At 43.3% G+C, this 24,255-nt stretch overlaps 1 protein-coding gene across 6 annotated transcripts in view; it reads right to left on the bottom strand.

The window, feature by feature from the left end:
• Positions 1-1,161: 1,161 nt before the first annotated feature.
• SLC20A2 (solute carrier family 20 member 2) overlaps positions 1,162-24,255 on the bottom strand; it is a 57,359-nt gene continuing 34,265 nt past the window's right edge. For 4 of the 6 annotated variants that reach the window (XM_039550330.1, XM_039550329.1, XM_010411737.3 and 1 more), the window contains 6 exons: positions 22,955-23,071; positions 22,048-22,251; positions 20,029-20,617; positions 9,260-9,445; positions 8,452-8,536; positions 1,162-2,837 (listed from right to left, as the gene is read on the bottom strand). In XM_039550330.1, the coding sequence (XP_039406264.1) occupies positions 2,673-2,837; positions 8,452-8,536; positions 9,260-9,445; positions 20,029-20,617; positions 22,048-22,251; positions 22,955-23,071 (1,346 nt within the window). In that variant the 3' untranslated portion in view covers positions 1,162-2,672. Of the gene's footprint in view, positions 2,838-7,867; positions 7,953-8,451; positions 8,537-9,259; positions 9,446-20,028; positions 20,618-22,047; positions 22,252-22,954; positions 23,072-24,255 lie in introns of all 6 variants that reach the window. The other 2 variants (XM_010411739.3, XM_019293333.2) reach the window with 2 other exon arrangements.

The raw sequence follows: 24,255 nt of genomic DNA, 5'->3' as shown, positions 1-24,255 counted from the left end.
GCCACAGTGGGAAGAGCTCTGCCAGGGGACAGGGCAGCCCTGGAGGGCGCAAACACCCCATGTCTCTGTCGAGGTCTACCAGCATCTGCTTGTTCAATAGGCCCCAGCTAAACAAGCTCAGCTCTCTGGCTCCACTGAGCTTCAATGCTACTGAAAAAATGCAAACCCCCCACCATTTCTTGAGCTGAAAATAGACCTATTTTGATTGCTGCCTGAGCAAAGGGAATTTTAACTGTGCCCATATTTGCACCATGTTTCAACAGCTGTGCTTCTGCAGATTCTCCTTCTCTGGGGTGGCAAAGGACACTTCTGCAGTGTGAAGAAAGACACTTTGGATTTTCCATCTCCCTTCACACTGAAGGTTATTGTAGCTAGGGCAGGAATATTTTGGAGATGCTTCCTTGCCAGCCATTTCCTTCACAGCAGTTTTATTTATATATGTGTGTGTTGACAGACACCCAGCTGTGTGTGCTGGGGGATTATCACATACCCCCAGAGCTGGCACAGCCCTCCACATGCTGACTGTGTCTGGCAGGGCTGCAGCTGCGTCCCTGCTGCTGGAGTGAGAGAAGTCTGGTTTGTCTCTGCAGATGAAACAAGGTGGGAAGCTGCTGGGCCACTGGGCAGGCATTTGTTAATGCAAGTGCTAAGATAAGGTGAGTTCTTCCACCTACTTCCACAGGTCCCACTCAATGCATTTACTGGCTGCTCTGGTCACTCAGCTGCTGCCCACCAGTCCCACCCATTTGCCAGCACTATTTATACCACAGCTCTAGGGTTTCAGAGGGCTTGGAAACTGAGCATCACGGTGCCACAGCAATAGGGATGCTTCCAGAGCCCCAAAGGAGGGCCAGAGTGAGTGAGGCAGTTGGAGGCAGCGAGTGCCCAGGGAATGCATCCGAAGCAGCCCACGAGCTCCCAAAGCTCGACGGAGAGACGCCTGTGAGCCAAGCCCGGGTAGAGCGAGGGCTGGGCACTGGGCTGCCAGGACAGCAGGAAGAAAAGGGAGGTTTTGTCAGTGCCACACAGAGCATGGTTTGATCCCGTTGACCAGAGCAGACAAAGGACAAAAGGCGGCAGATGCCAGGGAGTAGGCTTTAACTGCCTGGGGAGCCTTCCCATTACCGCTGAGTAACACTCCAAAAACACAAGAGGCAGTTATAGGGGCTGTTTATCTTTTTATTATAAATTTGGTATGAATGACCAATGGAAGAATCACAATGGAGTACCAAGAACATTTTATCAAAATTTTAGCAGCATTTAAACAGTAATAGATTCCCAACCTCCTTTGGGCACCCCTTGCCCTTTGCCTCCCACCCACAAAACAGTAACCTTCACTCAAATGTGCTTTCCAAAAGCGTGCAGGGGATGTAGCTAGCCATTTTCCCCTGAGCTGCCATGAAAAAAATCTCATCCCAAATGCTGGTTACCATACAACCTCCATCCATCCACACAGGGCCAGGCTCCTGTCCCCTCCTCGCTGTAGGCAGCATAGCAGGAGGCTGGCTGGCCATGGCGTGGGATGGGACTTGCCAGGGGGAGGCAGCACCTGCTCACATCCTCCCCTGCATGGATCAGCACTCCCATGGGCACCCATTACATCCAAGCAGAAATGCAGGGCTGAGCCCTCTCCCGCCCGCTGCTGCCCTTCACTTCTGTACGCGGGGGTGCCGTGCGCTCCACGGCCCCGCTCCTGTACCTGAGAGTGTGTGCTTGTGTCTGGATGGAGAGAAGGAGGGGAGGTTGACGGTCCGTCCTCCCGCAGGAATCAAGAGCAGGGCAACCAGGAGCTGAGACTTGAAGGGGAAAGGTAGAAGGTGAGCAGTGAGATACTCAAGTATCAACCCACAAAATGAAGTCAGTTTACTATCAGCTAATGTGGAGAGCCATGGGCTGCCTACTAAGTCACAAGAACTAATTTTTTGTGTGCGCTTTTTTTTTTTAAGTTACATTAAGACATGAACAGTACTATCCCAGCCTCACAGGCCAGAGCTTGGTGAAAACAACGTTGAATTAGAGGTGGGGGAACACAACACACATGGAGACAACAACATAATATCGGCAAGCTATTCCCCTGCTTCTTTGGTACTTCCTAAACTTTCTTATCCAAAATATATAAGGGAAATGCACCATTTAAAAGTTACTGTTCATAAGTATTTACACAGCCATAACCATCACGCTATGATACACAAAAATCAATATGATATGAACAAAGTTATTTTATGAAAAGCACTTCTGCACATTTTATTTTGTTCCAGTATCTTAATAGCTTTAAAAAATTCATGTGTTACGCAGTCCTGTACCTCGCTTCTTCTTATATCAAATGGACAAGAAACATTTCCTAATCCATACTCTTCCTCAAAAGATTAAAAAATAGCCACCAAAATGATACACTATGTACAAATTTTACTAAATATTAAGTTCTAGGCAATTATTTTCACCCCACTGATAATATAACTTAGGTATTGTTACCTACTATATGCATATATATTTCTTTAATATATAAGAAATGGCACCACATCACCATGTCACCAATATGACACATTGTTATGTACAGTAGATAAGAAGTTAGGTATGGAAGATGGATCCTCTCTGACTGCTTCTTTCACGGGAACGCTTCTCCCATCGGTAGTAGCTTGGCCATTTCCCCTTTTCCCAGCAGAGGAGGCTCCTCAAATGTAAGGCAGGATCCCGTACATCAGCAGTGCCATCACCCCGGCGCTGAACAAGCCGGCCACCGGCACAGTCACAAACCACGCTAGGAAGATGTTGCGGAAGAGGCGCCAATCGACGGCTTTCTTGGAGCGGATCCAGCCGACGGCCACCACGGAGCCAACCTTGGGAGCGTGGGGAAGAGAGAGGAAGACAAGGTGTGAGGGGTAAGTCTGAGCACCTGTAACATGCCCACGGCCACACCAATGCCAGTCAGCTGATACCAAGCGATGCTCTGAGATAAAGAAGTCCCTGAGGATGACAATGGCTCTGTTCTGGTGCGGTGGCAGGAGGGTGACACTTCCAAGGTACTTAAACCTTTGTTTGTCAATGATCTCCTGTTTTTCATGGGTCTTGGGGTCAGCCAAAGGCAAATAAGTATGTTGGTGGGTTTTTCCCTGCCCTGCTAACTTGTACATGAGCCTTCAGTGCAGCTGAGGCAGCCCTCCACCTGACTCAGTCCATAGAGAAGAGAGCAAGTGTCCACTGACTCTGGCCAGATTGCAGTCTAAATCAGGAAAACACCAGGAAAGTTGTTTTTAAGGCTCTGCTGAAGAGCACTGCATAGAGCAGGTCAGGATATGCACTATGGTTCCTGTCCCACCTGCCTATCTCCTTGCTGGTTTGGGATGCCCTGCCTGTTCACCGAGCAGCTGCTGATGCTCTCTGTGCAGCTCACAGCCTGGCATATGGCGCTGACTCAAAACACCATATCCATATTCCAGTACTGCGGGCTACAGACGGGATGGCAGGGGCAAGGTAAAAGCAGCTGAGCCCACCCTGTGGCAGCCATGGTGGCTTGGCAGGGGGCAGACAGATAGTGCAGGCTTAGACCCAGTACATCAAATGCATCAGTCTGAGCCCTGTGGGGGAAACTAGCCCTTCTGGACCAGCTAGCCAAGCAAAGCATCCAGAGCTAAAATCCTCTCTTGCAGACAAATACATCATCCTAATACTATGGGGCACACAAACTGCACAGACACCAAGAGGATGGTGGGGAATGGATAAAACACCAAGATATCCTTCAAAGACAGTGCTACCAGGGCAGCTGGGTAGGTCAGTGGTTTTGTAGACGAAACACACTGTGTCATGGGCAAAGCTGCAATCTTTTCTTCTTTCAAAGGTATTTTTAGTTCATAAGATATAAACCCAGCACATCAGTTTTTAAGAAAAAAAACTGAACTGAGAGAAACATTTTCAATGAAAAATGATACAAAAACTTCAGAAACACTGCATTTTCTTTCTGCCCTGGAAGTGCTTTCCATGCTGTTAGCAAAAACAGTGTAAGTCTATTCAAAGTGCACAGTAAAGCAGCAAGAAATGTGGAAGGAATATCCTGTTTTGAAGGTAAGGAAACTCCAAGACACAGCTGGGCATGTGCTCCCTGAAGTGCCATCCCTGCCTCCCTGCTTATTTTCTTAATGGGAGTATCAGTCCCTGCCTATAGATCAAAAGATGGGCTGCTCCCCTTGTACAGAGCCAGGAAAATGATAAATGTCAGGAGCACAGGGAATGAGGGAAAGATAACATGGGGATATCAAATCTGCATCTTTTGCTAGCACCTATTTAGCTTCTAACTACTGCTTAATGGTTTTTTTTGGAGAAGAGTTACTTGTGGAAGACCCTGTAACTCTCGGGTGCCTGTGACAGAACAAGGGAAAACTAAACTTGATATTCTATGACCAATAAGGCCTCTGTCGAAAGCTTGATCCAATAAGGAAATCTGTTAGATAATATTTCATCTGAATACTTCTGGAGTGCACAATATGCTGTTCTGCATTTAGGAGGTGTAAGTGTATTTAGGAGGTGGAGGTGTATTTCAGTGAAGAGGAACCCCACACTTGTGACTACATCAAAGCCTTGACATGAGGAAACAGCATTTGGGCTTTCAGCAGCTCAGCTGTTAGGCTCAGCTTTATATTTTGTGTGTCCTTAGCATCCGTCTGTCATGCTTGCAACAAGAAGCATTACTTATTGAGCAAGCCTGCATTCTACGTACGCTAATCTCCAAGTCCTTCCTGAAGTTTAAATGGTATCAGCAATGATGGCATTGGCAATCTGTTTTAAAGATAATTAAAGTTTAGTTTATTAATAGTGATTTTTGATGGACTAGAGGTTAGGAGAGTAGCTAATCCTTGGGTGTAGGCACACTACACCTTCTGTAGAATTTCAGATGATATCTACTTTGAGATTCGTTTGAAACCAGTGCAGTTTGCCTTCAGTATGCTTTACTTAAAGCATTACAGAAATGCTTTTGGGTCTCTTGTTCCTGTGCAATGGTGTATAATAAGAACACACAGAACATGATAATTCAATCATAGCAACAGAGAATATTTTTCAAAACCGCAAAATCATAATGGCAAAACAGAGCTGACAGAATGACCTCAGCAAAGTCACTTTTGCAGAGGCAAAGCATTTAACTGCTGCACTCTAATTTTATCTGTATGTGAAGACATTCCATTACAACTGAGAAATGTTCATTTCTAAATCTCCAACCTGAGAACAAATAACAGGTACTCTAAGACTCAATATGATCATTCGCCCACCTGGGCAGCAGAAAGGGAAGGTATGCATTCACACCACACTGGCTTTTCAGTGCTAAATCCCAAGGGAGGTTGAACTGGTGCAGCCAGAGCAATGTGGCTACTGCATTCAGACCCACAAATTCCTTTGGAGGCTCAAAAGATTAGGTCTTTCTTCCAAGCCCACTTGGCTTGGAGGCTTTCAAGGGACTTTCCTCTCCCCTTGGACCTGTGGCAAAGATGAAAGTGCAGTTCAGGCTCTGAGCATGAAAAAGCTGCTTGGCCATAGATGTGGGACAGGCACATCGGGCAGTGACTACCTCATGTAGACTAAAGGCTCTGATTTAGGACCAAAGGCAGGTCCTGATCTGAGAGGGCTTGACGAACCTTCCCCAGAAGCTAATGCTTTTCTTCCTGCTACCGACCTCCAGTTCGCCACCACATCTGCTACAAGATCTGAAAACTGCTGCTCGGAGCTTTCCTTCACACCTGGTCTCCATTTTTCATTACAGTCTACTGTTTCACCTCAAAAAGGTTTCCCTGCACCTCAGCTGTTTGATGCTGCTCTTTATTTGCCATCAGTTTATCCAGCTGCTGCACATTCAGTTGACTGACACCCCTTCAGAAGGGCTCCTACTCAAGCAAATGCTATTTCACAGTGGAGTAAATATTGAGGAAAAGAATAATTCCCAATACCTGATGCTGGTGGCTCACTTCAAACCTTTTTTCTTTTGGGTTTCTAAGGCAAAATAATTTTTCTGCTGATTTTTAAGAAGGCATTTTGACTCAGTGGCTGACAGCACTTTCAGCGAGGCATTTTCACATGGAGCAAATGATACTTAACAATTCTTTTATTCCTTCCCTGGGCCCCAAAGAAAACAAGGAATACAGGAATACATCCATTAGAAGTGTTTGCTTTATCCTGTGTTGCTCACTTAGAATCTTTCAACTCAGGATCTCATTTTGCTGAAACACCGAGTCAGTTATAATAACATGACATCCCTGGAACAGTCTAATCCTATTGCAAAGTGGATCTTCCCATTAAGAATGATCCACCTAATGAGATACAGCAAGCTACATACAGGGAGCAGACACAGACTAACCACATTAGCTGCTTTTATGGAAGTATTTTTCAAAAAGAACTATTTTGCTCTGCAGTTAGAAAAGACCAAGCTTTTAGCTGCATTGAGTGAATGAATACCCCTCTCATTAACTTATGGCTTCCAAGACATTTTCTTTCTAAATTCAGTCTATTTGTTTGGACCAAAGTGTGTTTTCTCTTTTACAACAGTTGGCTAGAAGTGTTTCAGGCATGCAACTGGGATAATCAAAGCTGTATTATTCTCCCTGGCAAATTCTTCATCATGCATTTGATACTAGTCAGCTTAAAGAGAGGTGATTTCAGGCTAGCATTTTTAGAAGTGGATAACATTGTTATTATTTTTCCCCTCCCTGCTTGATTCAGAGGAACCAGAGTTCTGTCAATGCCAGGAAATCTGAACAGCCTTTCAGAGCTGCTCAGTCTTGGCTGCTTCTCAAAGAGCACCAGGGTAGAAGAAATAAATGATTTTGCAGTAGAGGAAGGCTTTCTGAAGAAATGGTTTTCACTAGAAAAAGGCCAATTGAACCAACTTTGGGCATTTTGCAGGATGTGTGGCTTTCATTGACTCTTTTACTGGAAAGCAGGTCAATGTCACAGGCAAGGCTGCCAGGCTTCTTGCCAGCCCGCCTGCCATGCCATGGAGCAGTTATCCCCAGAAACCTTCCTGCCCCAGCCCCAGCCTGAGGCTCCAAGGTCTCCAGGGTGCAGTAGTGAATCCTACAAGGTCTTTTCTTAGGGCTTGGTCTTGGTGGCATGCAATGAGGCAGAGGGAGTGCCATTCTGGGGTCTCTGGTTTTGGAGGGGCTTCTCCACATCCTGCTAGAGGGTGAAAAAAACAAACAGCTCTGCACGTCCAGGAGCTTGGGAGTCCATGGAGAAACAAAAGGAAAGAAAGGGGATATTTGACTTGAGAATTTCCCAGGGAACAAAACTCCAAATTCCCATTATGTTCTTCCAGCAGTGTGTCCACATGCTCCCTGATGTCTACAAGCTATATAAATGTCTTCAAGACACAATTAAATTCTGCTCATTACCCAGCCTGTACCTATACTCCAAAGTGGTCTTTTTTTAAAAAAAAACCAAGAAAGCAAACTACCTAGCTGAAAGGACTAATTACAAGGGCCAGATTCTGTATTATAATGCACAAAAGTGAGGACAAGTTGGTTTAAAAGAAGAGAGACATTAAAATATTAGCTTAATGATGTAGCAGTGTTTTTCATACAGGTGGCTTTGAAAGACACGTAACCGGGTTCACACAGACTACGAATCTACGTTATTTTAATATGTCTATATTAGTTCAGTACAACCATGTAGGGGTGAAAGACAGTCCAGACTTTTGTGCAATTAGTTATATAATGCTGACTTTGCTTGGCTGTACTGCCTTTAAAAGTGGGCCCCGTTATTTTGCGGTCACAGTCTGCAGGGCGTGGCACAGTGAAGGCAATCTGCAACAGTCGGTATCTCCTGGATTTTGTTATGGTTTGTCCTAGTGGATGTGATTTACTGATAGGATCACTGCAAACTCCAATACCTTGCAATGGGTGGAGCTTATTGGAATACCCACATTTGAGGCTACAAGTACCGTTAGCGCACACATTACTTCAATGCAAAATCCACTGTGAAGAAATAAAAAAAAAAAGACAGATGGAAAACCTGTAGTAAAAGAGTTATATGCAGGAAATCCCATGCCATGCACTTATCAAGAAAGTCAAGTATAAATGATGAATGGTGCGCAGCCTCTGAACAAGGGAGAAATGTTACCCGACCAGGTTCAAATGGCACCGTCAGAGGAAACCAGGCTGTTCCTTGCAATCATTTGCTTTAAAATTGAGGTCATGTTTTTGTGAGTGCTGTTTTTCTTCACCAACAGCTATGGAGTTTATGCTGTGGCCAGTTCCAGTGACTTGACTGTGACAATTCCAATGCATTTTTTGGAAGCCTGATTACTTTCCCGTGTTGCTGGCACGACCGAGACGCGCTAACACACCCCTACCTAACCATCCTCTGTCAGCGGCTGTTTTCCCCTCACCGTGCCATTATCCCTGACTCGAGCAGCACAATTTTAAGATGAATAGTCCAGACTGCCTTGACTGCAGTCGCTGGGCAAAGGCATACCTTGCAGTGTGTAGTACTGACAGGAAGTCCAACATTGGAAGCTACCACAACTGTGAACGCCGAAGCCAACTCAATAGTGAATCCACTGCGGGAAGCATAAGAAAACACTTCACAATCACTCTTTGCATCAGCTCGGACTGATACCGTGCAGCGTGCCAAAGTCTTACCCGTTTCTTCTTTCGACTGTTTTATCTCCAACTGATTTTTGTCATGTGAGTAAGTTAAGAGAACAAGAAAGGGTTGAATAATGGGAACGGCACAGGCTAGTCATCTGCTGTACCCCGTCTGCATGGCTCATTGCGTCAGAGACCTTCTCTACTCTACGCTGCGGTGAATCGTGCCTAATTAGTAATTCGGTTAAGCACCAGCAGAGGTCGAGTATGCATTAAAGATGAAAATTACTGTAATAAATACATATGGGTTTAACAGTCTGAAGCACACTGGGAAAGCCACTGTAATCTTGCCATTTCCAAATGCACCTTCTACCATGCTAATTAGGTCAGCAGCAGAAGACTCTGCTGTCTGTTCACGCAGACCTCTATGCCTTAAACACATTCAGTATTACAGGGTTATCTTTTTTCCTTTCTCTCTTTCTTTTTCTTTCTTTTTCTCATGCTTTCTTTTTCTCCTTTTTCTCTTATTTCTTTCATTTTTTTAGAAAGACAGAGAAGTTGAAGCCAGGTTATCATTAAAATCAAAGCACAGCAAATCCAGCAAACTGCATTACAAAAAAAATACTGGAGCAGCAATTTCTCAGATTGCCTCACACATGGAGTTCACACAACCACAATGACACCTGTGGACCTACCTTGATGGTGTGATCGGAGTGAGGTCTTTACCCATAGTCTGGATAACTCTTCTTCCCCAGACCCAGAGACCCACACAGATCCCAACACCTCCATAAAACAGCAGCCAGATGGGAGTTGATGCTTCTTGCATTACGCCACCTTGCTCGTAGATTAGCCAGAGTGCGACGAGGGGACCGATGGCATTGCTGGAGAAACAGAAACGTGTCACCTGAGTTAAAAAAATGCAGATAGCATCCTTGAAAGGAGTCTGTTATTTTCTGTGTGATTTTTCTTCATCATGGGCACAGCACTACTCTGACTTGACCCTACAGGCAACACCCTTTCTCACTTGGAAAGAGTGCAGCACGCGACTCTTATCATACTGCTTTTTCGGTTGTCACTTCACCACTGATAACTAGAGCAAGTCCTGAAAGGAATTTCGCTTTTACAAATCGTTTACTGAAATGTCAGAGTTGGTAGTACCTCATTATGTCTGTTCTGTGACAAAAATCAGTATTTTCAGTACTGCACTGAAACTGTCTCAGAATTTACCTATTCAAGACCTGTGCGTCTTTAAAATTCAAGTATCAAATTAGCTCTTTTTGTCAAAGAGGGAAAAATAATGAACAAACTTACCATTGCAGACAAGGAAATAGAAATATAATCTAGTTTGACAGCCTATAATGTTTGGGATAGGATCTGAGTGCAGCTGGGAAGGTGACTTAGTCATCTTCAAACTGTTGTAGAGTGAGTTGGACTGGGTCAGAGAGGACCCCTTGGTAACACAGAGCTGGCGTAAGCCCTTTTTGCTACCCTACTGCTGCTATCTGAAAAAACATTGGAAGTCAGCAACACTGAAGTCCCCACTCTTAATGCAGGTCATCTGATATTAGTGACTGGAGTCAGACTTCTGACTCTGTTTATTCTAAAAAAGCATCAAGTTTCTAGACAGAAACTTCTAGCTAGAAGAAAAACTTGAAAGCTGGTATCCAGTTGCTTTAGAGGCTTAAATACTAAAAAGCAGATAAGAATGTCAACATCCCTTTTGTTTTCAGCTCTTTTACTAAACCAAGTAAGTGCTTGCCTTGCTGAGCAGCATTTATTCATCACCCAAAAAGCATACCCAGTGAAGCAGTGCCATATTTATGTCTAAATAATCATGAGAAGAGTAGAACAAACCTGACCAATGTCATTCAAAAAATCTGAAAACTATCAGGGAAGCCCCCCTCTTTGTAAACTGATAGGAAAGCAGGTCACAGCGAGCACCACAGGCAGGACTGACAGTCATGCTAGCCCTGGAGCCAAGACCTGCTAAATTTAGTTCCTGGTTCCACTCCAAAGCACACAGATGGAGTAAGGGCCAGTTTTAATGTCAAATGTTGTGCAAACCAGGCCACTGTATCTGCCAGTTATTCATTGAATCCCATCTTTACCAGATTTGAGGTGCCAGGGGCTGAGGGGTGATTGCCAAGAGACAAGGGTCACCAGCAGTGCAAAGCTTGGCACATCTCAGCACCACAAGACCCTCCTGCTTTCATCTGGCCCTTGAGAAATCGAGCTTTGAACCCTGAGAAACGATCCTGAAGCAAAGTAATAAAGAAAAACTTTTTTGTTGTAAACACACAGAGCAACATTCAAGCTGTGAGGGAAATGAAAATTTTTTAAAATGCTCTTTGATATAAAAATGAATTAATAATTCTTATGGATTTTGAGAAAGATACAGAACACAAATTAGTGAGCTAACATGAATAATAAAATCCAGTGGGTTTGAAGATGCTGGGTAGTCTTCAATGAAGAACTAAAGACTCTTTAAATAAAGAGTGATTGCCACTAGCTAAAACACTTTAAAATTCTGGTCTGATACTGTGCCCAAGTAAGAACTTGATTTGTTGAATTTTGGAAGGACAGTATGTGAAAAGTCCTTAGGGCCGAAATGCAAGAATCATTTTACTTCCATGGACAAAGAGATTCTTGATGGGAGCATTTCTAATATTCTGAAATTGATCTGAAACTTCTTTTCTGGTGTTTTCAGGTGTGGATTAAATTACTTGCACATTTAAATGTCTTCTTGGGCACAGAAAAAGAAAGGTAATTCAATGTATGAAGGTACACAAATTAACTGATGGATGCTGAAGGATGGATAAAGGCAAATAATACATTGATCACATGAATAAAGGGAAAACTGATCACCTCTTTTTACAGTGTTGTATGACATGGAAAAAACCTCCCTGTTGAAAATAACAGGCGCATTTGGAGTGAGCTCAGGCACTGATTCCTGACTGTTCCAAAGAGATTATAGATACATATTTGTCAGTCCCAGCATAAATAAAAAGGCAGAAAAGGCTTCAAAAACTGCAGCAGCAAACTCTGGTCTTCCATATCAAAATCCAGTTTTAATTATTTGCAAATGCTACACCTCTGTGAATCAGCTTAATCCTTGAATAAAGGGTTCTTATTTGTGGCAACGGAAGACAAGGCAAAACTCTGCTGACTGATGCTCAGCCTCAGAGAATCTGAGTGCCTGATTCTGTCCAACAGACCAGAAGAGAGAACGCTGATGCCCACAGAGGCAGCACTTCTGATACCTTCTCTGTAAGAACAGAAAGCAGAAGAGCACTGGATCCATACAGGCTTTGAAAGGCAAAAAGGTAACTACCCTTATTTTCCTTTGTGAATATCTACATACAGGTTATCTATACCAGAGGGACATTTCTCCTCTCCCCGCAAATCATGTTCAATGTGACTTAAATATTCAGCTCGTAGGGACAGTGGCAGCTCCCAGCCTGAGTATCTCCAAGTGGCTACATACAGCAACAACGTTTTGAGTCTAGCACCATCACAGCTCTCCAAGGGGCTCCTTCAGCTTCTAGATTTGTTCAGGAGGTGCAGTCCAAGGGGCTTGTGGTGTCAATGCTCCCTATGCCAATGGAAAACAGCTCTAGAAGAAGCCACTAGGCCTGTCCCACCACGAAACTGCCAAAAGCTCACAGCAAATGGGTCTGACACAGGCACTGCAAAGACTACAACCTTGATTCTGCACAGAGGTAGAGGACAACTGCTCCCAACAGAACAGTAAGAGAGGGTAAGAGAGAAACAACACACAAAAAAACCCCCACCAACAAAAAAGGCATCGTTACATAAGGGAGTTTGCTTAACAGATGTCTCCTACAGCTGAGTGACTAACCAGATGAACCACAAGGACGCTGGCTAGACTGGGTTGTGGCTTTCACAGTATTTCCCACTGGTTCTAGCTCATTTGATTCAAGACATGACTATCAGGAAAGCAGGCCTCCAATCTTCCATGCATTTGGCTAAGACTCATTTCACAAGTCTATTTTCAAGAAGTTATTTTCTCTTACTCTCCCACACAGGTTTCTACTTACCTTAACTAACTCTGCTTTGTGCTGGAGCTCCAAGTCTTATTCGTGGTAGTTCAGAGAAGAAAAAAGCCTGATACGGTCACACAGGCTCTGAACCCCCATCCACATCTATCTATATGTAAAACTGCCCTCAGGTTCCTATGAAACTGAAGTGCTTTAGAGGATTTGTTGCATTATTTAGCTATTGGGTTTAAAAGACAACATAAGATGCTCCTGTCATGGTATTACTTTAATTTTGCACACTTAATACACACTTTTCCACTGAGCATGAGGAGGTGGCCAATACAAGACAATTTTAGGATGAATTTATGAAATGTTATGGCATAAGAAGCCCATCTCCTGAGTCTGCCTGCTGCAAAGTGTATTCTCCACATCCAGTACTTTCCCCCACCTCTGCCAGCCCAATTACTCACAGGGCAGAGGACTTTGCAGCCGGGGCACTGCGCAGGGGCTGTTTGCCTTCCCTGGAGGTGCAGTGCAGGATTTAATGCCACCCACAGCAATATTTGCACTGCCAGATGTGCTTCATGGTGGCTCAGTGAAGGGCTGCTCTGTGTTTCTGAAGCGCTGCCTGACCCTCATGATGATGTCGCTCTCGACTAATGTGAATTGGCACGGCTTCTCTTTTTCTGCTCACTTGTGCCAGTTTAGAATCTGTCACACACCATTTATAAAACTGTTGTGAAAGATAGCATTTGACAGTGAATCTGAACTATAAATAGAGCTGGCTTCTCCTCTCCCCTGTGAGACAGATAGTATTACCAACAAAAATAACCACCCCACATTCAGCTATCATGAGACAGGCTTAGAAATGACAGTTTCCCATGCAGACACACACACACACAAGCAGAAATTTGTAGGTACCTTTGGGTCACAAGTCCAAGACCTTCTCTGGAGGAATGAGGACTAACACTTTTTTTTAGTAAAAAATAAGGGGCTTTTTCCAGTAATTCAGCCATCAGCTTAATGCTCTATCGCCAAACCCTGTCAAACTTGTCGTAACATTTTATGAAGTAGCAACATTGCTATTTCCTCGCTGTTGTTTGAGGGGAGTAGTGACTTGCTCAAAAAGAAAATCTAACTGTATTTGAAAGCTACACATTGAATACGATTTGTGAATAACGTATAGACTCCTTGGTGACCATGCTTAGATTCTCTGCTGCCTGAAAAAGGAGATTGCTTTTTAGCCACTTTTTCTAATTGAGTGAAAGAACCTAGAGATGTACTTTATCACCAATTAAAGCTGAATGACGAGCAAAAGAGCCATCTGAGAAATCTGTATTAGGCGTCCAATATTACAATTATAAAATGTCCAGCCATTTGACTATCTCCCAAACCAGGATTTCACAAAAAAACCTTCCACTGGGAAAATCAGTGGAATGATATTTCTGAATAGGCTGCAGTTACGCCCTGAGACATCACCCAGCTGAGTAAGAGTGAAAGAAAGATACTCCTGTATGAATCAACAGGAAAAAAACATGTCCTGATCTCCAGGGATGTCAGATTATCAGGAGAGTTTTATCCTAGTTCAAATAACTGGACAGCCTTGAAATAGTGCATCTACCATAGCACAATAAAAGTGTGTCAGAGCTGTGCCCTGTGAAGTGCAAGCTTTGGGTGCATTAGTGAGTCAGGGTGGACATGCTTTTATTCCTGCAGCTCATCTTTGTGTCTTGTGAATACTGGCCCTGAAACCCCACCTCCCTGGATCCTGGAGGGTTGGGTCCATCCTCCCCCGTGCCCACCAGCATCAGCTTTTCCCCTGGCAAGCCCAGACATGGGCCCTGATCACAGAGGGATTGGGAGGGATTCCCATGCCCACTGGAGACCCCGTTTCTTGCCGCTCTTCTCTGACTTGTCTGCATGGCACAACAAAAATGCCATGCACCTGCACAATTAAGGACACAAGTGAAGATTCATAGCTACTTGGGACACAGGCTGGACTTACAGGATGGACTATTATTAAAAAGGGAAGAAATCACAAATCAGGCTTCCCTCACTAATCGTAACACACAGATTAGTCTCCTAAATATTCTAAGTGATCTTGAGTGCAGCTCTCAGGGAGGAAATAGGAAATACCTGTTCTGTAATCCAGCCTTACTACAGCTCCTTTAGACTCCTTATTTAGCCAAGAGGCTGAGTCCCACTAAGCTCTCCATGTGCAGTAAGATACTGGCAATGTTCTGGCCCTTCCCTCCTTTAATCCCATTGCATTTACTTTATTAAGAGGGGAAAAAGGTGAATCTTACTGATGTTTCTGTGCTCTGATCTAAAACTCCAGTGAAATCTGTATGAAGGTGAGAGGAGAAGGCTCTTCTCCATGTATTTTGGGCAAGCACACATTTCCTAGTTTCTCTAACTGCTTTGCTTAAAAATGAATTCCCTATCTGGTAGCAGTCAGCTTCCCTAAAACCACTGAAAGAATGTGTAGGAATAGATAAAAAATATTAAATATTTTTACTATAGTTCTGAAATTGTTTTAAATCCTGTTGTCAGTAATGTAGCCTATATAGTTTAGATAATGAAAGGCATTCTTTCTCAAACTATAAATCTATATGGCATTACCTGCAGACTCTAACTCCAATGACCCCTTTTTCCTAATATCTAAGCATGAATACGCAAGGGGAGTCCTGAAGTCCTCCACAGGAAATTTAATTAGAGCAGACACATTCAAATAATTTATGCAGCAGGAACTCAGGAAAACTGAGATCCCTGTGAAATGTCTGCAGGCAGGTTTCTCCTCCCTACAGCCTGTACCAGCCAAACCCCAGCACTGCTTGCCCCTTGGCATGCACAGACTGGGGTGGTGGCACGGTCTGTGGTCACCCTGCCCAGCTGGAGCATCACGCCTCCTGCCACTGTCACGGTACTAAATCAACCTTCCTCCATGGCCTGAATCCATGGGCCCAGGTAGCTGCCTGCTCACACAAGCCAGGGCACGCAGCTCATTCTGACACCCCCAGGGTTTCTCCCGTGACAGCAGGAGTGATGGCCTGATGCAGAGGAGGAGGGTAGTAAGGGACATTTATAGGAGAAGGAATCTGTATGAGAAATGACTAAACACATGCACAGACAGGTGTGTAGGAGTACAAGGCTCAGGCTTTCCTCACAGCAAAAACAGCGTATCTTAATCAGCAAAACTCACACTGACCTACAGCATCACTCTGTGGGTCATCCTGCTTTGCTTGCAAGAATTCAAGGAATAACAAGCTCCAGAGATTGCTTGAGTAAATAAAAGCATCTTCCCATTTGCTAGGCTAGGACTTTGGGGCCAACACACTGTTTGCTCATAACTTTCTCATTCCCAGCCCAGTAGCAAAGCAGCTGTGGACACTGCTGTGCTGGGCACCAGAGAAAACATGACTCCCTGCTTCTTTTAACACACAGCTCCCCCAGCTAGGATCCTTGCTGATGTCAGCCTGAACATGAGCCCTGATGGCTGCAAACATCAGCTCCTACAGCAAAGATGGCTGATTTCATTAGGATGCCAAAAAGCATCATCTCAGAAGAAACTGGGGTCTAACTACCCCATGAGTTAGTTATGAACTAGTTCTGCAGTCAAGGGCAAAATACTGGTTTAACTCTTCCAGGTCCATGGGTAAATCCTGGACAGTCAAACAAGAGAGATCTTCATATGATCTTTTGTCCGTTAAAGTGCTGTCAGAACCATATGGGGCACTTCTGATCCATGAAGTTTTTCTGAGCTGCATCACAGTTCAGTCTGTACTGTATGTCCCATGCTTAAGTATGCTCTCAAACAGACCAATCATTTTCCTTGCAATCACCTGCAGTTTTTAAGTTTTATATTAGCTTTTTGGGGTTAGCAGTCTTTTCTAGCCATGTCCAAAACAGCCTGCCCAACTGCCTTTGTTTTCGAGAACCAGTTAATTCAGACTTTAAAACACAGTATAGACCCTACAGCTTCAGCAACTCTTCTGCTATTTGTTGTTATACAGGTAGGCTGCTGTGGCTGCAGCACTGAGCTCCAGATCACAAGTCCTGCTGAACCAGCCTATATCTACAGAAAAATAAGCTCAGTCCAACTCAACCATAGGTGCATATAATCCCTGCTGGACAACAAAGCCCAGCCTCCCGGGCTCTCTGGAAAGCTGGCTCTGAACAAGCATTTAGAAGCTGGCAGTTCTCCTTGTGTCACGCTCCAGGCCCAGGTCTTTTTTCCATCCTGCCCTTTTTATTCTCCCGTTGCCCTTGCAATGACCTGACGCACTCCCTTTGTGCTCGGCTGCTGAGCCAGTGGGACCTGCTCACTTGGCGCCGCTAATTAAGTTCAACAACAACATTTTTTTCAGCAGTTCTGTCCCAACACATTCAGTTGGGATTTTAAATACTTTAGATTTCATTCAGTCCATGTGCATGGTGGTGTCACAAGGCTCTCGGCCTGGCTCAGCTAGTCCCAGCCCTGGAAGGGCTCCAGCACCCTTGACTCAGTGCACATAAGCTTGGCAGCAGGGGCAGGAGGGGATGGTCCGAACAAAACAGTCACCCAAATAAGGAGCTACCATCACTCCCTGTTTCTTTCAAAACACAGCTAGGATCCTTGCTGATGTCAGCCTGAACATGAGCCCTGATGGCTGCAAACATCAGCTCCTACAGCAAAGATGGCTGATTTCATTAAGATGCTAAAAAGTTTAATCTCAGAAGAAACTGGGGTCTAACTACCCCATGAGTTAGTTATGAACTAGTTCTGCAGTCAAGGGCAAAATACTGATTTAACTCTTCCGGGTCCATGGGTAAATCCTGGACAGTGAAACAAGAGAGATCTCCATATGATCTTTTGTCTGTTAAAGTGCCGTCCAAACCATATGGGGCACTTCTGATCCATGAAGTTTTTCTGAGCTGCATCACAGTTAAGTCTGTACTGCATGCCCCGTGCTTAAATATGCTCTAAAACAGATCAATCATTACTTTGCAATCACCTGCAGCTTTTAAGTTTCATACTGGCTTTTTATTTTTGTCTCTTTGCTCCTCTTATCTGCCCCCTTCCCTTCAAGAAATACCAACAAACAGCCTGATGGAAAATAAATAGAAAGCATGGCACAAAAGTAAGTTCCAGGATAGGGAAAGAAAATGTTGGAGTAAAGTCCAAAGCAAAAGATGTGGACAATGCAGGTGCTATCCTAAATATATGAGTGAGGAGCTTAAAACCAAATGCAGGGGAAAGCAGGATTTTAACGACAGGATTCAAGGCTGAGGAAAAAAATTAGAGAAACAGCTTGACGGCAGCACCTAAAATGAGCAGAAGGAAAGTGTATGAAGGAGGGAGATGAAAAGATAGCAGGCATCAGTGGAAGATGGACTGCCAGGGCTTACTTTCTTACAGAAATGTGAACAGAAAGCTGTGCTACTCACTAGGTTCTACTGCATAATTTTTTGAACAACGCACTGCCTTTAGAGCTCTGCACATCTTCATGCAACATGTGGCGGAGCCAAGACATCTTTTGCTCCACTAGATGAACACTGGCTAAACATCTCTGCTATATGATCCTCAGGATAAATATCTGCATTCCCAGAGAATTTTATCTACCAAATCTTTTAGGCATACGAAGGCGTCTTTAATTTTATTGTTTAGCTGGAACTCAGTACAATTGCAAGGATGGGTTCCTATCCAATCCCTCACACATGACCATCTTCCTGCTTTTGTACCAGCCTTGACAAAATGAAGCTGACGTGTTCTTTAGTTTTGCAATTATATAAATTCAGCTTAAGAAGAGATTTTGGAATAAACAGCATTTAATAAAAACACACTTCCTGGCAAATTTGATAGGATCACCAATGGAAGTAGGGATCTGAAAAACACTGAAAACACATGAATTTTCAGGAAAGGAAATTGTCACTGTAACAGGCCAGTCCAAATGTAAAATCCTAAGGGAATTAGGCTGTAAGATGCAACAGCACATACAGCACAGAGTCTAAACTTTGTATTTCATCCTGGCCAGCTTCTGTTGACACCAAATCTGATTTCTGAACTAAATGCATCCATACAGACCACTTCTAACAAAAGTGACTACCCCTTCCTCCTACATAACATGCAAGTGATGCTTGTATAAACACATGAGTCCTTGAGGACTATGTATAAGCACCACCTGCAGGGAATAAAGGACCTGGGGCACCTACTGAGGTAGGCTGTGAACTTTCTGCAATGGTATTTCCCAGGGTACATTACAAGAAATATCAGCAGTCTTTGTTCTGATCTCTATGTTCCCTTCAGCACTCGCTGCTGGCCAGTTGCAGAGCTTGGACATTGGACTCCCATGGGTCTTTGCTCTTGGCCAGTGTGCTCAGAGCAGAGGTCTTTAACAACAGAGACCATCTGAGAGGAAAGAAAGCTGCACCGTTGCCCTCTGATCCAGAGGATGAGGGGACTCTGGACTCCTTCCCAGAGCCAGATCCCTGCAGATACTAAGGAAGTACAAAAGGCTCTTCAGAAAGCCCTGTTCTGAATTCCCAGGATGCTGGATGGATGGGGAATGAAGAACCATGTTTTTAAGTGTTTTCATGATAAGTTATGAGTTAAATTGCGTGGCTGACAAGAGTGAGGAGCAATAAGTGTTCTCCTTGAAGAGTGGGCCAGAGTTTGCCCAGAAGCCTAAGGAGGGCAATGAAAATTATGAATGCTGTAAAGTCCTGCTGAAAACACTGAAACCGACACCCTCGGGGCATGGCTAACACAGCAAGGGTCCGGCAGGAAGGGGACTCAGTACAGCCCCAGCCACAACCCAAATAAGGACAGCTGCTTCAACAAGCCACTTGAGAGAATTTCTCAGGGGACCTTACCACGATACTGGAAAAAGCGTCTATTAAAACCAAATGGATCACTCCAGGTCTAGGGAAGAGGCAGTCCAGTCAAATCCTAAAGAAAAAACACACAGTGTTCCCAGAGACACAGCAAACCCACCCACATTGCTCTTCAGCCACATGCCACCGAGACGGTGAGGTGCTGTGTGACAAGAGATGAAATTCATCTAATGGCAAAAAATAGTCTAAAACCTCTCATCTTTTGAAGGCTTCTGATTTTGCAGTTAAAATAGGCTGCAAATTCTGCAGGGCTGGGACAGTCCTGTTTGCTTTTACAGTGTTTTGAATGTTGGGGGGAGTCTCAATGCCTCCAAGATTGCCTAAATTAAAAATTAAACCTACATTAAACGAATTACTTAACAATTATTTAGCAGTGAATAAAGAAGATTTTACCCCTGAGAAGAAAAGAAACCATAGACTGAGTTGTGCAACTCCTGGAAAGCACCAGGGATATTGATGCCACATGCTTTGTAAAACACTGATGATCATTTACCTGCAGAAATGAACGTGCTTTCCAAACAGCCAAGCTGGCAAACCTGGCTCCATGTACTTAAACTGTAAAACTGCTGGTTTGTGAGATCTCATCTTCTTACCTGACATCATTGCCTCCATGGGCAAAGGATCCAAAGCAGGCTGTTAAGATCTGGAGGAAGTGGAAAAGTAGATGGACCTGAGAGGTGTCTTTCTCTTCCTTATCCTCTTCCACAGGCTCAACGGGGGGCCGGTTAGGATCTGCGAGTTCAGAGGCCAACTTCATTTCCACCCCACCTTCCTCCGCCTCAATCTCTGCCTCAGCCACTGCGTTGCAATAGCTGGAGTAGCTGTCGTAGCGGACTCGCTTCTTGGAGTAGGAAACGGTGTCTCCCACTAACTTCTCACTGTCTTCTGGAGTAGAAGTATCCGCTGCCTTAAAGGAGGAATGCACGGGCATGCCACAAATAGCAGCAGTGTAGCAAGTGTAGCTGTTGTTGCGCCGTAGCAGTTTGTAGTTGTTTTCTGCGGTGGGCCTCTCATCGTTGGCCCTGTCCAGGTGGATTTTGTGGAGCAAGTCTTTGTATAAACCTGAGTCCTTGTGCACAGTGTGATACACGTGGCCATCGCTCCTCACGTGGCCATCGAAGCTGAAGGTGCCATTGGAAACAGGTGATTTCACTGAGGTGTGTGTCACTGAAAATGCCCTTCCTAGAAAGCAGAGATTTAGAGATTTTATTTACATGAAATGCAATACAAAAGGCCCCTTCCTCCAACACAAGACAATAATGTGGCCACCATCTGAGAATACAGGACAAAGAAGATCAATTTGCACTACATGCAGTGAATAAGCGGAGATTCAATTCACTGCAAAATAAAGTCTCTCATCTTCTGTGCAAAAAGAGCTTTGTTCCAGTGTTGAGTCTCCCCAGACATGCTCTATGACCTGCAGCAAGTCACTTGGGATCAGCTATTCAAATGTGATACTTTATGGTTAAATCCTCAGGTTTTTTGAAAAAATAAATTTCCATAAAATTCCTTTCTTGTAAAGCAAGCTCTACTTTTTCTGAGGTTTTTACTACATTGAATAGGAATAATTAGGATTTCTGAAATGTGGTTTACTGCAATTTCATACTGGGACTTATATGTTTAAGAGACATTTCATTCATACTCATTTGTTTAGGAGACATTTACACAGCCTTTAAAAATCATTAAAAAAAAACAAAGCAAAAAAGTTCATGTTCTGCAGAAGTATTTCCTTAGCTATTGCAACATTTTCTATATACTAGTTGTATGAACATGATGATGATTATTCCCACTGTATACATTTAATGTCAGCATACACTGTAGGACACATATCAAAATGTACCACAAGTAATATTTCTGAACTTTTTCATTTCCTGACTTCCCGGACTTTCACTGTTCAACATTCGGAATTGGGTTTAGCTATTTTTAAACTGGAAGCACACACTCTAAGGGCTCCACGTCATGACTTATTTGATTTTGTAAGAATCAGTTGAATATATTAGGCATTTATTAACCAAATTACAGGACTTTGTAGATGTTAGCAAAGTGATATCAAAGTCAGCAGGCCGCTAAGTGGAGGGGGTGATCCTACCACGTGGCAGAACAGGAAGAGTTTTATGCATACAAGTCTACTTCTTACAAATATATGTTCAGAAAACAATGTGTGAGATTTTTCTAGTGGACACGCTCCAAATGGTCGTACATTTGTCAACTAAAGTTCAAATCTTTTCATCTCCTGCTGTAGTATGCTAATCATCTTTATGTTGAATTTAACCTTCATACATCAGCAATCTGTGTGCTCTGTATTTTTCCACTGCTTGAAAGGATGGAAACACCATTAAGAAAAAATACAAAGTAAAGCAACACAAAAAGGCAAGCAATTTTTTTTCAGCTGTTTCTAAAACTGAAATACAGCCAAACAAAATGTAATTGATTTTACGTCCTCTCCAGAAAATGTCACTTGTAAATGAGCATCTTTTCAAACAAGCACTGAAAAAGGATTAGAGATGGAAATTCCAAACCCTAATTTACTATTTACAGCAGAGACCTACTTGCAGTTAAGAAACCTCATTGAAACAGGCAGAAAAACTGTCTAAGTTGTCTTAGTTCCTTACCATATGGTACACGTGGATGGTTTCCATTTGCAATAGTATCTGATGCCCCAGCAGCTTCTGTTACTGAGCCAGTAAGGGGAATCGTGCTTTCATCAGATGCTTTGGCACCAGGAAGCTCTTTAAAGACTGGTGTTTCTTCGTCTTGAATTTTATCAAGACTTTCATCTGATATCCTTGACAGTGCAGCATCTTTCTTTAACCGGCCTAAGGAAATAACAGTACTGTAATGTTAAACCCAACCTATAGCACTTGCTACTTAAGTTTCCACTGTTTGCATCAACAGCATAGTTTAACATGGCTACAATAGCCAAGATTCATTTCATACACACACTATTTATTTCTAACACTTATCTTTACTAAGCTAATGTATGAAAATTCCACATCTTTGGTTCTCCCTATAAAATTCACCCAAGTAGGTAACTGAAGTAAAACACTGAGCTGTTCATCTATTAATGAAACCTGAAACTCTTCTCTGCATTTTAAACAATGCATTTGTTGAGAGTAGCAAAGCAAACAAGCAACAGACTGTAAAGCTAAAAGCTGTGATCAGCCCAACTTTCTGTAGACCGTTTTTCTTTAAAACGGTCACTTAAAGATGATCATTCTGACAGGCATTTTCTCTTTAACTTTTTCTTAATAAAATATAAACCAGATTATATTCCAGGTTTTATTTTCCTGTTTCTGCTAGACTCCAAAAGTGAGCACTGCAATGGCTTGCCTAACAAGGTCTTGAATTTCTACCACTGCAGATTTTTAGAGAAAATTACACAACTACATGAGGAATAGTTTAGGCACATCCTGCCGAGGGGTGGGGACTGGACTAGGTGACCTTTCAAGGCACTTCCACCTCTGAAATGTAATTTTCCATGATTTTTTATCACTCACATATCATCAAATAACTACTTACTTTCTATTTTTCTCTTCATCCAGGGACACACAAAAATCCAGACTAAGACAGCAAATACTAAGGACACGCCAACCGATATTAGAGCAATGGCCCACATTGGCAGTATCAGTCCCAGTACTGTAAAGACAAAGAAATAAAACCCAAGCTAGCCATAAATTAACACCACTTAATTATTCCAAGCAGTGGAAGAGCAGTCTGTTGCAGAAAAGCCAGTGTTCACAATATATTCAAAACCAACATGAAGGAGCTGATGACTTTTAACATATTATCAGTTACTGCAGCTTTTAAAGGTATAGTTGACATGGAAACATTTGCAGGTTTAGTCTTCCAGTTTCCTGTTACCTCACTGTGACCTTATTTCCAAAAGAGCCAAGGGTAAAACGCCCACATCAGGGCTGCTAAAACAAGCTTGCAGTGCTTTCATACATGAATGCATGTTGAACCACGCTGCCCATTAGGGTAAGTGTTTACCTGACCTTTGCTCTGGTCCATAAAGCCTGATGCTTAGCTTACTCTAAGCCCTTACATGCTTACGATATTAGCTTAATGCAGCACTCCTAAGCTGAGGCTTCGTCCTGCAACGCACAGCGACGTCAACAACTCGTGTTTCTGTAAAGACTCCCCCAGCAGAGATCCTTGCACTTGTTCAATGAAACAGTCCGACTCTTGATGAAGAAAAAGCGTGGACTCCGATCTTTCAAACCCATATATACACTGCCTATCTTGAAACCCACATGATTAATTCATCCTTGTGAGTAAAATGTCGCCAGAACAGAGGCCTTGGAAAGTAAATATGTATTTTCCCAGTACCAAAAATGGAGTCCCACCTTTTTATTCACACACTTTAGAGACTGCTAAGCTGAAACAGAAGGGACATTAAGATTCTTATTTCATTTATTTTGCCTAATGACTCACTGTGTGTGCCTGACCTACTTCTGCAGTACAACTAATGAGGAAATGTGAGTTATACAGATGATTTACTGTGAAATATCTTGGATACACAGCCAATTAGACTTAAGAGGAATAGTTATGTTACCTTCAAATTGGGAATGCCTCAAGTTTTTTATTCATTCCAGTAATGCTATGCTATGGAGTAGGGTCTACCAACTGCATTTATCTAGTACAGCTAGTGTGTCGTATTTTAGAGGAATATTTCCATGCAAAAAAAAAGGTCGCTTTCTAAGCCTGCTTTCTTAATTCATGTTCAGGAGCCTATCTTTGATTACTTGTTCATTCATCACTCTTGGACAATAGTCTAACCTAAAGATAACATTGAATGACCAGAGTCTTCAACAAAGTAG

Source organism: Corvus cornix, chromosome 4, assembly GCF_000738735.6.
Source record: "Corvus cornix cornix isolate S_Up_H32 chromosome 4, ASM73873v5, whole genome shotgun sequence".
Classification (NCBI taxonomy): Eukaryota; Metazoa; Chordata; class Aves; order Passeriformes; family Corvidae; genus Corvus; species Corvus cornix.
This window is presented reverse-complemented; position numbering and strand designations above follow the sequence as displayed.